Below are 13,805 nucleotides of genomic sequence, written 5' to 3' on the forward strand. Positions count from 1 at the left end.
TTGAGAGTTTTTATCACGAAGAGGTGTTGGGTTTTGTCAAATACTTTTTGTTTCAGTTGATAGGATCATGTGTTTTTCCTCTTTAGCCTGTTGATGGGGTGAATTACAATGATCAGTTTTTGAATTTTGGGTGAGTCTTGCATACCCTGAGTAAAAATCGCTTGGTTATGATGCATAATTTTATACATTGCTGGGTTCAACTTGTAATATTTTTTATTTTTTTGTCTAAGTTAATGAGTTGTTTTGTGGTTTTAAAAACATGTATGTAGAATAAAATTCACCATTTATAACTATTTTTAAGTGTACTATTCAGTAGCATTAATCACAAAGTTATACAAACACCACCATTCTTTTTTCATTACCCTAGAGACTCAGTAACCATTAAGCCACAACTCCTCACTTTTCCCACTTCCCCCTACCCTGTTGCCTAGTAACCTCTAATCTACTTTCTGTCCCCGTGAATTTGCTTATTCTAGATTCTTCATGTGAGTAGAAGCAGAGTATTTGCCCTTTTTTTGTCTAGTTTATTTCACTTAGCATAGTATTTTCAAAGTCCATTCATGTTGTAGCATATATCAGAATGTCATTCTTTTTCTGTGGCTGAATAACATTTCATTATGTAACTGCCGTGTTGATCCTTTCATCTGTGATGGACACTTGGGTTGTTTCTGTTTCGAGACTTTGGGTACTGTGGTCGTGCATCACTCAGTGTGGAAAACATCCTGAGTGGTGTTAGGCCATTTAATCCTTGTGCTAACATAGAGTGTACCTACACAAACCTAGGTGGTATAGCCTACTGCATACCTAAGGTATATGATACAGCCTATTGCTCCTAGACTGCAAGCCTGTACAACATGTTACTATACTGAATACTGTAGGCAGTTGTAACACAATGGCAAGTTTTTGTGTATCTAAACATAGAAAAGGGTACAGTAAATACAGTATTATAATCTTATGGAGCCACCATCATATATGCAGTCCATCGTTGACCAGAACATTACGTGGTACATGACTGCATTTAAATATTTTAACAGTCAGCCTATTTAGGTTTATCATATCGGTTCTGACTAGGGCCTACTGTTACGGGCTGTAGTTCCAATAATAGCTTAATGTTTAGAGCATTTGCAGTGTGAGCTTCAGAGTTTTAGTGATTGTTCTGATACTGAAGCTGCTAAGAGTAGTTGGTGGTTCTTGAGCATTAGTTCTACATTTTATAACTGAAGTTTACAGATCTTTTTAGATGACTTAGATACTTTAGGATAAGGTGAAAATTATGGTATTTTGTCTTTAGCTATAAACTGAATTTTGAAAAATCTTTCTGGCCCATCTTTTTAGATGCATGGTGCGTATCCTGCACATCTGAATTACATAGGATTATATTATGAGTCTTAGTAAACAACATGGCGTGTATCCTGCACATCTGAATTACATAGGATTATATTATGAGTCTTTAGTAAACAACATGGGCATAGCTTCTTTAGGAACTTGATGATATTGAGTGGTCTTGATAGAATATGGCTTATATGAATTTCCTTGTACTTTTAATGTGGCAAGAAGACGCGTATACATTACATTCTTCAGATAATAAAACTAATGAGGGAAGAAGCAAAGCTTTGATCATAAAATGTCTTTATGGTTCGAAGGGACCCATATGGACCTAGTCCAGGATGTTTTAAAATTGTTATTGAGCCCTTTGTTGAAACAAAATATTGAGCAAGTGTAACTATAAATGAGATATTGATGTCTGTAACAATGTTGAATTCTAAAATGGCAGTGTCTTTTTTTTTTTTTTTTTTTTGACAGGGTCTTGTTCTGTCACCCAAACTGGAGTGCAGTGGCACTGTCCCAGCTCACTGCAACCTCTGCCCCCTGGGCTCAAGCACAATGTCATTATCTTAACCAGAATTTCTTATCTTCTGTTTTTTCAGACTTGCTCCTAGGCACAGATTGTTGGCAAGCAAACCAGGAACTTTTACAGGTTGTAATAAGAGTTAAGATAGGGAATATAATAGAGGATAACCGGGTTGCTCTGAGAAGCCAAGGAGGGTCACACTGGGAGTGGGGTCAAGGCTGAGACTTGAAGGAGGAGAAGACGCCAGCCACAACAAAAGTATGCTAGGCAAGGTGGCTCTGTAACACAGCTTTGGGGACTCTCCTGAGGCCTGCCTGTGTGGCCCTTTCTTCTCTTCCTGGTTTTTGTAGAAGAAAGTTTAAAAATCACTGATTTGACTGTTCCAGCCTTCTCCTTTTATGGGTTAGGAGATTGTGAAGGCTGGAAGGTAAAGATGTACAATGACAGCCTAGGTTCCTAATGCCTGACACCACCCCCCACAATGTGGCATATGTTTTTCTACTAGTTATTTACAGCATTTGTTTTTTTCATGAGTTATTTTAGATGTATTAAAATCGCAAATTATATTCATCAGTTGTAATATTCAGAAAAATATCTTCACCTAAAAGAAAAAACAAAAACTTGTAGACAAAGATTTGTCTTTAAACTGAAGCTATTTTTAATCTTAACTAAATGAAATAGGGAAGTAAACAATTTGTGAACTTCTGTTTTGAAAGCAAGTGTTCCTATTTTGCAACAACTGACACACTGACATTTTTACACAGATTATAAATGGCTTTGTTACTCACAGACAGCTCAGAGATGTGGGTCGGTGTGAGGAGCTTCAAGTAGATCTTATGGAGCCCAGCTTCAGAGTAAATTTGAGTAGAATCATAAAAGCCAGAAATGTAAATCCCTTCCTTTCCTTTATCAATCTTCCTTTCCTCACTTATTGTCAGAAATATATGCCCAATTTAAAAAATGTGGTTTCTTCAAGGTGCCGTTAGTCATGAGCATTCTGTAAAATTTATTTTGAAAGTAAATAGGGATGGGTTTAGAAGCATAGATTCACATTGCTGAAATTCATAGTGTTCTCTAGCCACTTCCTTGCTGAGTATATCTCACTGTGTCTATTTCTTTACTTTATTTATTTATTTATTTTTATTATTATACTTTTAAGTTCTAGGGTACATGTGGATAACGTGCAGGTTTGTTACATATGTATACTTGTGCCATGTTGGTGTGCTGCACCCATCAACTCGTCAGCACCCATCAACTTGTCATTTACATCAGGTATAACTCCCAATGCAATCCGTCCGCCCTCCCCCCTCCCCATGATAGGCCCCAGTGTATGATGTTCCCCTTCCCGAGTCCAAGTGATCTCATTGTTCAGTTCCCACCTATGAGTGAGAACATGCGGTGTTTGGTTTTCTGTTCTTGCGATAGTTTGCTGAGAATGATGGTTTCCGGCTGCATCCATGTCCCTACAAAGGACACAAACTCATCCTTTTTTATGGCTGCATAGTATTCCATGGTGTATATGTGCCACATTTTCTTAATCCAGTCTGTCATTGATGGACATTTGGGTTGATTCCAAGTCTTTGCTGTTGTGAATAGTGCCGCAGTAAACATACGTGTGCATGTGTCTTTATAGCAGCATGATTTATAATCCTTTGGGTACGTCCCCAGTAATGGGATGGCTGGGTCAAATGGTATTTCTAGTTCTAGATCCTTGAGGAATTGCCACACTGTCTTCCACAATGGTTGAACTAGTTTACAGTCCCACCAGCAGTATAAACGTGTTCCTATTTCTCCACATCCTCTCCAGCACCTGTTGTTTCCTGACTTTTTAATGATTGCCATTCTAACTGGTGTGAGATGGTATCTCATTGTGGTTTTGATTTGCATTTCTCTGATGGCCAGTGATGATGAGCATTTTTTCATGTGTCTGTTGGCTGTATGAATGTCTTCTTTTGAGAAGTGTCTGTTCATATCCTTTGCCCACTTTTCGATGGGGTTGTTTGATTTTTTTCTTGTAAATTTGTTTGAGTTCTTTGTAGGTTCTGGGTATTAGCCCTTTGTCAGATGAGTAGATTGCAATAATTTTCTCCCATTCTGTAGGTTGCCTGTTCACTCTGATGGTAGTTTCTTTTGCTGTGCAGAAGCTCTTTCGTTTAATTAGATCCCATTTGTCAATTTTGGCTTTTGTTGCCGTTGCTTTTGGTGTTTTAGACATGAAGTCCTTGCCCATGCCTATGTCCTGAATGGTATTACCTAGGTTTTCTTCTAGGGTTTTTATGCGTTTAGGTCTAACATTTAAGTCTCTAATCCATCTTGAATTAATTTTCGTGTAAGGAGTAAGGAAAGGATCCAGTTTCAGCTTTCTACTTATGGCTAGCCAATTTTCCCAGCACCATTTATTAAATAGGGAACCCTTTCCCCATTTCTTGTTTTTCTGAGGTTTGTCAAAGATCAGATGGCTGTAGATGTGTGGTATTATTTCTGAGGGCTCTGTTCTGTTCCATTGGTCTGTATCTCTGTTTTGGTACCAGTACCATGCTGTTTTGGTTACTGTAGCCTTGTAGTATAGTTTGAAGTCAGGTAGCGTGATGCCTCCAGCTTTGCTCTTTTGACTTAGGATTGTCTTGGTAATGCAGGCTCTTTTTTGGTTCCATATGAACTTTAAAGCAGTTTTTTCCAATTCTGTGAAGAAACTCATTGGTAGCTTGATGGGGATGGCATTGAATCTATAAATTACCTTGGGCAGTATGGCCATTTTCATGATATTGATTCTTTCTATCCATGAGCATGGTATGTTCTTCCATTTGTTTGTGTCCTCTTTTATTTCACTGAGCAGTGGTTTGTAGTTCTCCTTGAAGAGGTCCTTTACATCCCTAGTAAGTTGGATTCCCAGGTATTTCATTCTCTTTGAAGCAATTGTGAATGGAAGTTCATTCATTATTTGGCTCTCTGTTTGTCTGTTACTGGTGTATAAGAATGCTTATGATTTTTGCACATTAATTTTGTATCCTGAGACTTTGCTGAAGTTTCTTATCAGCTTAAGGAGATTTTGGGCTGAGACAATGGGGTTTTCTAAATATACAATCATGTCATCTGCAAACAGGGACAATTTGACTTCTCCTTTTCCTTACTGAATACCCTTTATATCTTTCTCTTGCCTGATTGCCCTAGCCAGAACTTCCAACACTATGTTGAATAGGAGTGGTGAGAGAGGGCATCCCTGTCTTGTGCCAGTCTTCAAAGGGAATTTTTCCAGTTTTTGCCCATTCAGTATGATATTGGCTGTGGGTTTGTCACAAATAGCTCTTATGATTTTGAGATACGTTCCATCAATACCGAATTTATTGAGCGTTTTTAGCATGAAGGGCTGTTAAATTTTGTCAAAGGCCTTTTCTGCATCTATTGAGATAATCATGTGGTTTTTGTCTTTGGTTCTGTTTATATGCTGGATTACGTTTATTGATTTGCGTATGTTGAACTAGCTTTGCATCCCAGGGATGAAGCCCACTTGATCATGGTGGATAAGCTTTTTGATGTGCTGCTGGATCTGGTTTGCCAGTATTTTATTGAGGATTTTGCACGATGTTCATCAGGATGTTTTACCCTGCACCTCTTTATTGTTGTGTCTCTCGCTTGTGGCTTTGGTATCAGGATGATGCTGGCCTCTATAAAATGAGTTAGGAGGACTCTTTTCTATTGATTGAAGAAGTTTCAGTAGCTGAATGTGGTACTAGCTCCTCTCTTTGTACCTCTAGAATTCAGCTGTGAATCCATCTGGTCCTGGACTTTTGGTTGGTAGGCTATTAATTAAGGTTCCACTCTAGAGCCTGCTATTGGCCTATTCAGGAATTCAACTTCTTCCTGGTTTAGTTTTGGGAGAGTGTAAGTGTCCTGGAAATTATCCATTTCTTCTAGATTTTTTAGTTTATTTGTGTAGAGGTGTTTCTAGTATTCTCTGATGGTAGTTTGTATTTCTGTGGGGTCGGTGGTGATATCCCCTTTATCATTTTTTATTGCGTCTATTTGATTCTTCTCTCTTTTCTTCTTTAGTCTTGCTAGCGGTCTATCAATTTTGTTGATCTTTTCAAAAAACCAACTCCTGGATTCATTGATTTTTTTTTTGTAGGGTTTTTTGTGTCTCTATCTCCTTCAGTTCTGCTCTGATCTTAGTTATTTCTTGCCTTCTGCTAGCTTTTGAATGTATTTGTTCTTGCTTCTCTAGTTGTTTTAATTGTGATGTTAGGGTGTCAATTTTAGATCTTTCCAACTTTCTCTTGTGGGCATTTAGTGCTATAAATTTCCCTCTACACACTGCTTTAAATGTGTCCCAGAGATTCTGGTATGTTGTATCTTTGTTCTCATTGGTTTCAAAGAACATCTTTATTTCTGCCTTCATTTCGTTATGTACCCAGTAGTCATTCAGGAGCAGGTTATTTCTTTACTTTGAAATGGGATCATAATGTCTGTGTCATAGGGTTAGTTTGAATTTTAATAAAAGTAATCAGTAATTATTAGGTTATTTTTATTTCAATTACATTTGGTTGATGCTTGAACTAGGGAACATCAGGAAATTCTGGAATTCATTAACAGCATAAAATTAGGGGAAATATTTTTAGGAGAGGAAGCTGTTACTAGTTGTGGTTTTGAATCTGGAGATGGGATGACTTACTTTTGTTACATATATTTTATAGCTTAACTTTGCATGTGAAATGATTAAGTCTATAGCTAGTGTTCTAGCTTTTTAGGCATATAATTGAAAGGTATTATAATTGGCCGCTTAAAGCAAAATATGTTAATTTGTTTTATGCCAGAGTTGAATCCTGTTTATCTCTGTATCTTTTAAGGAAAGTCAGCGATGTGTAACAAAGTGTTTTCCTTTTGAGACTTTATAATCAGCTGCTGTTATTAATCTTTTTAACTAACATTCATATTTTTAACATAACTGATACTTTTAAAACTATGAATTAATAATTCATAATATAATATTTGTGTGTGTGTGTGTGTATATATATATGTTCTTTTTTTTTTTTTTTTTTTGAGATAGAGTCTCGCTCTGTCGCCCAGGCTGGAGTGCAGTGGCGCGATCTTGGCTCACTGCAAGCTCTGCCTCCCGGGTTCACGCCATTTTCCTGCCTCAGTCTTCCGAGTAGCTGAGACTACAGGCGCCCGCCACCACGCCCGGCTAATTTTTTGTATTTTGGTAGAGACGGGGTTTCACCGTGTTAGCCAGAATGGTCTCGATCTCCTGACCTCGTGATCCGCCCGCCTCAGCCTCCCAAAGTGCTGGGATTACAGGCATGAGTCACCGCGCCCGGCTCCTAATTTATATATATATCTTTAAAGCTTCTAATTTAAAATGCAGTGTACCCAAACTACTGCCTTTGTGTAGTTCTCTTCAGTTAGATCGACATTTCTTCTGGCTCGATGGTGGGAACTCATTCAGTGGTCGTTCTATTGGAACTCTAATAGCAGCCACCTGTAGCTCGTTTCCAGTGTTTCTTGTTGGTTTCCTCTGCCAGTTAGACAAAGTTTCTAATTAGAGGCCCTTTGACATTGTGAGCATCTGGCTGTTCAGTTATTTCTTGTTAGTTTATTGTGTTCTTATGTCAATAAATTTGTGTTCCGTAGGGAATAACCAAAAAATTCTCTGGATCCTGGGAAATTTCAGTTTGTGTTAAAAAGTGGGGGGAACAGGTGAGGAATGGGATGGGAGAGCTGAGCAGAGCCTTTTATATTCATAGTCCTTTCTTCTAAAGAGATTATCACTTTACTTAGAGACATTCTAAGTATACTGTGTCAGTAATTCTGTTGGAGCCATTAGCTCTGATCTTGATAATGAAATCCCACTATAAGCCAGGACTAGAGATAACATAACCAGAAAAAGGTCATTTGCATCAGTGAGTACAAATGCCAGTGCTTATTGTACCTGAGCAAGAAGGTAGGATATCATTCATGCTTTCAGTATTTAGTGAATATTCTCTATATGCCACAGACTGGTAGGGCGTGAATGGAAGTAGAGCAGGTTGGCACTGTCATTGAAGAGAAACACAGGAAAGGGAGGACAGGAGTTTTCCCAAAATAAAATCAGGATGTGACTGCTGGACGAGGGAGAAAAGGATGCTTGGCAGGCAGAAAAAACATCCAACTAGGTAATGTAACCTAATTAACTAGTGTGTTATTCTGCGGCTTGACTGTCCACTTTTGTCATACCGGAACAGCCAGGTGCATGTGTGGGACAGTGAGTGTCTTCCCAGAATTCCAAAAGACCAGCTAATGGGAGTCAGTAAATTCCATATTAAGCCAAATGAAATATCACATAAGTTGAAATTCTGCATGTGAACTTTGTCCCTTTTCTCCCATTTATTCAGCAATTTACAGCAGTATGGGTTTATGGATATTTATTTTATACTTTGGGCTACATCTAGTACTACTTCATTTTGTTGCTCAGATTGTTTCAGCTTTGGTCATTTGGGAGCTCTTTCTGTTGATTCTTACCTTCCTTCCCCTGTCCCCACCAGTGTAGGATTTGGGTGGTTTTCTCTGTTTACTTTCCGGCACTATGGGATGCTCCATTCTCATCTCGTGTATTTCCTGCCCCTGACCTCAAATCAGTCATTGCTCCAGGAAGCCCTGGTTTCTTTTATTGGAAAATAATATTAGAACACAAGATCTGAGTTCTAGGTACGTTCTTTGCTATTGGCATGTCATTGCTTTAGGCCCTTAGAGCTGACAGAGCAAGGGAATACATGTATGTATACTAACCTATGAATATACACATTTATAAATATTCTTATATGTATGTAATTATATGTTTCACTAAACATGAATTCATACTGATATCACCGACTCAACCATTACTACCTGGATCATTTTGGCTTCCCCACTTGTTTCTGTATAAATTGCTATTCCAACAGTGAGACACCTGGCTCCCAGTGTCTACCATCTGTGTACTTAATTGTTCGATTTCAGTGTACATGCATAGTGGCATCAGAATGGTTAACCCAAACTCCCATGGGAAAAAGCATTATCAACTCGAATACAGTGCATATCTATGGTTTCTTTCGCCTTTAGTCTTGCAGATTCTACTCATTTCCAGAGTTACTTAGGTGAGCACTCTTCCCTCTCCCCCAGCATCAGTAAAGCTGATACATTCATTTGTAATACAGTTAAATTGTTTTGTCATATTATGCATTCCATCCTGGAGTCTCCCAGCCTCCTAAATTATTTTTAAAATTTGCATATCTTTAGGTTCACTTTTTGTGCTGTGAAGTTCTGTTTTGATAAATGCATCATGTCCTGTATCCACCATTACAATTTGATGAAGAATGGTTTTACCACCCTGAAATATATTTGTGCTTCACTTATTGAACCTTTCCCATCGCCCCCTGATCTCCTAGCAACCACTTATCTTTTTACTGTCTCCATAATTTTGCCTTTTCCGGAATGTCATGTACTTGGAAGCATACAGTATGTAGCTTTTTCTTTTAGTAATATTCCATTGTATAGACATACCACAGTTTGTCTGTTCACCTTGGATGGCCATCTTGACTATGTCCAGATTTTGGTGATTATGAATAAAGCTGCTTTAAGGAATTGTATGTAGATTTTTATATGTAAGATTTCAAATCAGTTCAGTAAATACTAGGAGCATGATTGCCAGATTGTGTGGTATAACTATGTTAGCTTTTAAATATATTACCTTTGCGTTGCTGTTTCTTGGATCAGAATGATCTTGCTATTTTCCCTGCCCACTTCCTCCCCAAGTCCCTTGGACTGTAGATCCCAGGTCATATCATCACTACAAAGAGTAAGTAATACAGAATTTCAGCTGATCATTTCTTGGGGGAAACAGACTACTGTAGTGATCTTTTCTATATGCTTTTGATATTTTCAGTTAATCTATCAGGGAAAATAATTAGTTGCATCTTGTTGAATATGACTGTTTTGTGCTTTCTCATAATATAACAGTAATGGATATTTTGAAGTTGATGCGTGTAGCCTGTAGGTTGTTGAAGTTGCTTTATTTTATTTTAAAGTATTTTTTAGTTTATAAAATTCTGAAGTATTAGTCATATTTTTCTTTTTAACCATCACCATTAAGCAGTCCATTTTTAGATATAAAATTATGTTAATTAACTTTAAAGTCAAAGATGTTATGAAAATCAAATTTATGTTCCTGTAAGTGATGGCATGTTTTGTTTTCTTCACAGCATTCATTCAGTCCGAGAGCATAATAGAAGTACTGCGTTTTGATGATGGAGGGCTACTACAGGTAATTTTTTTTTAAGTTGAAAAGTTATTGTTAAGCCTTGAATAATATCTGGTTATTATTTTTCATTTAAAAATGCACTTGGTTTATCTGAAATGTAATTGGTTTATGAGCTTTGAAGATAGGTCAGTAGAGTCTTTAATAATATAAAAATCTCCGTAGTTACATGAGTTATCTTTTAGATTAAATCTTTCTTTAAAATGCAAACTCATTGTGGTATTAAAAGCTTGTAAATAAGTACATCATCAATCTGTGGCAAGTGTTTGTGCCCGTGGATCTGAGGGGAAGGGGTCAGATCAGGACCTGGGGTTCTCTTCAGATCAGGAGCAGGGGTTCTCTGAGTGTGAATTCAGATGGAGGATCTCAAAATATTTATCTAGAAGAGAACTTCTCTAGAGAGGATAAGTACTATAGATTTCACCTGTACTGTACTTCTACTTGCTATCCTAAGTCACATCATTAAGTATATATAAAATTTGAAAGCGTAATCCAATATATATCTTGTCCTTCCTTTCAGACCTAGTTCAGATATCACCATGAAGCCTATTTCAGGCTTCCCAGCTAAAAATGAGTTTGAGAATTTCAGAGCTGAAAGAGAGTAAATGCCACCTTCACGAACCCTCTGATTTCTTATGGCTAGGTGTTTTCTCCTTTCTTCCAAACTTTTATCATATTCTGTGCTTGTCCTTTCTTAGTAACTTTGTAATGATAACTTTCGTTTTTCAAGTAATGTGCTGTTTGCTAGCACGACTGATAATTTTTCAATTAGTTTTATATTCAAGGGAAAACAATGTTTAGGTTAGGAAAGGTGATCAAGATCCCATGACTTTCTGGTACTGGGACTGACACGAGAATCCCAGTGTTCTCCTTCCAGATATGATTAGTCTCTTTATTATGAAATACTACCTGTGGTATTTTTAATTTATTTATAACTGAGTGACCTAAACAATTTTGGAAAAATATTTCCTGCAGTTTATAATAAAGGCAGGAAAAGATCAAGACAATAGAGAAAATAATCATACTAGGGACATGGAACAAGGTTTTTATTTGCATTTTAGCATAAATTTAGATTACATTTTATCCATTAAGCTAGATGAAGAGAGCAAGGAAAAAAGTGATGGATTTTAAGAATCTTTTTCTCTGGCAGTGAAGCTAGTAAGTCTTCTGGAAGACAAACTTTTGTTGCTTCTAAATTTTTTAATAAATTTATCATTCTTTACGTAAGAGATGTTGAGAAACGTAATAGACAGTGGTTGCATAGTATTTGCCTAGAGTCAGCGTTGTATGTTTTAAAACTGAATAAAAACTGAACATAATGAGGTCTAATTTTATAAAGCCTTCCTACTAGAAAATGATCATAAGTTTCTTTTTTCTAGTTCTTTAATCTGTTTCAGGTTGAGAACTTGAAGAACTTATGGGAACAAATGTTTTAAATATCTTCCTTTAGGTGGTTGTTTACAGGATCTGGATGGCAGGCAAATCAGGACTGAATTTCTGGAAAATCCCCTAAGTGTGGTTGATCTTTATTGATTGAGGAAAGATTTGTGTCTGTTAGGAACTGGACATCTAGGTTGCAGGTGGATAATCCATTCTAAAAATTCTGGAGCATGATTTGTATTTTTGCTGAGAGAGGCTGCTAATCTATATCTAGAAGAAGTTGGGTATGGAAAAGCTTGTGAACTGGGATGTGGTTCGCTAATAGTCTTTGGATCTGCTCAGATGCTTGGACAGGAGCTTGGGTGAGACCTCATAATTCTGTGGCAAAGGTAATTTTGGTCTAGAAAAATGTTGAGGGCAAGTAGTATCAGTTGGTTACTTAAGCCACAAAAAAAACCTAAGAGTTCTGTAGAATGTCTAATATTGAGATGCTATATAATATAGTATATGGCCCCTAAATAGCTGAATATGACCCTTTTGAATACATGTAAAATTACTCATTTTATTGTTGAGTATTTCTCAGAAAGTTTTTATTTTGACATAAAACTTACCTTTTTCTGACTGTAATTTACCAATAGGTTTAACTATTTCAAATAACTCCTGGTTTCTTATGCTATGATTAGAACAGAAAAATATACAGGTGGCAGTTCTATGACAGAATATATATCCTTTCTCTAATTTAAATTTAAGCTAAAACAGGGAGAGTGTCAAAGCAACAACCTTGTTTTACATTATTTAAAATTAGAATTTTGCCCAAGAACATTCCTTCTTAGATCTGGAATTCATGTACATTCATTCATGTGGCTTGGCTCAGAGTAATTTTTTTTTTTTTTTTTGAGACGGGGTCTCGCACTGTCGCCTAGGCTGGAGTGCAATGTCGCAGTCTTGGCTCACTGCAAGCTCTGCCTCCTGGGTTCATGCCATTCTCCTGCCTAGGCCTCCCAAGTAGCTGGGACTACAGGTGCCCGCCTCCACGCCCAGCTAATTTTTTTTGTATTTTTAGTACAGATGGGGTTTCAGTATGGTAGCCAGGATGGTCTCAATCTCCTGACCTCGTGATCCACCTGCCTCTGCCTCCCAAAGTGCTGGGATTACAGGTGTGAGCCACCACACCCGGCCAACTCAGTAATTTTTTTAATCCTCAAAAATCAACTGATAAGAAATCAGTAAAAAATAAATTTTAAAAATTGCCAAAAAGATTATACTTGTTTTCTTTATTTTTTAAAGTTAAGGAAAATTAGGTTTATGGAAGTTGAATAATTTATTCTGTAGTACTCAATTGCTAGAGCACGAATCCAGTATCTGATACGTACCATACTTACCATGTCTGATTTCAAAACTCTCCACGGCAGGATGCACGTGCAGTGCTCTCGGATATTCCATGGGTTCACGCTTGTTACGAATAGAAATGATAACCCCCATAGATCATGTTTTCTTTAGTTGATGCTTTGGCCATTGTCATTCCTGTTTGGCTGGACTAAGATTTAGCATCCAGAATACATAAAGATCAGACAGTTCCTGAGATGACACAGACTCTGAGGAATCTGCATCTCAATGGAAGTCCACGTGAAGGCTATAACCACAGAATGTCCTGGTCAAGTATCTCAAACCATCATTCCCATCCTAACTCATCAGAATGGTTGGCTCTTCTAACCTGTTCCTTTGAAAGATTATAAAATGGAATAACAAAAGATTCTTTCATTTACAAGCATAATCTGTTAATAAACCTGAATCTGCTTCCTAATCTTACTTTGTTTTTTGAAAAAAAAAAAAACAGAGGTAGGGCTGGATGCGGTGGTTCACATCTGCAATCCCAACACCTTGGGAGGCTGAAGTGGGTCGATCGCTTGAGTCCAGGAGTTCAAGACCAGCCTGGGAAACATAGGGAAACCTTGTCTCTACAAAAAATTAGCCAGGTGTGTTGGCACACACCTGTGGTCCCAGCTACTCTGGTGGCTGAGGCAGGAGGGTCGCTTGAGCCTGGGATGTCAAGACTGCAGTGAGCTGTGCTTGTGCCACTGTACTCCAGCCTGGGCAGCAGAGTGAGATCCTGTCTCAACAACTACAAAAACGTGTTCCCTGAGTTCAAGTCCCTTAAATTTACTTTGCACCTCATTTTAAAAGGGGGGGCTGAGAGTCCTGAGCTAAAGTGGTGGGCAAAGCCCCCATTCTTGCCTGGCCGTTCCTCCTCTAAGAGGTTCGCGCACTTGGCCGAAGTCCTCAAAACCCGGAGCGTCTCAGCCCCAG

The 13,805-nt window shown here is 37.8% G+C and overlaps 1 protein-coding gene across 4 annotated transcripts in view; it reads left to right on the forward strand.

Annotated features, from left to right (window-relative positions):
* TMEM131 (transmembrane protein 131) overlaps nt 1-13,805 on the forward strand; it is a 252,616-nt gene that overhangs the window by 60,515 nt on the left and 178,296 nt on the right. For all 4 annotated transcript variants that reach the window (XM_003909005.4, XM_009184705.4, XM_009184706.4 and 1 more), the window contains exon 2: nt 10,063-10,124. In XM_003909005.4, coding sequence (XP_003909054.1) covers nt 10,063-10,124 — 62 coding nt within the window. The remainder of the gene's footprint in view (nt 1-10,062; nt 10,125-13,805) is intronic.

Source organism: Papio anubis, chromosome 14 (assembly GCF_008728515.1).
Source record: "Papio anubis isolate 15944 chromosome 14, Panubis1.0, whole genome shotgun sequence".
Classification (NCBI taxonomy): Eukaryota; Metazoa; Chordata; class Mammalia; order Primates; family Cercopithecidae; genus Papio; species Papio anubis.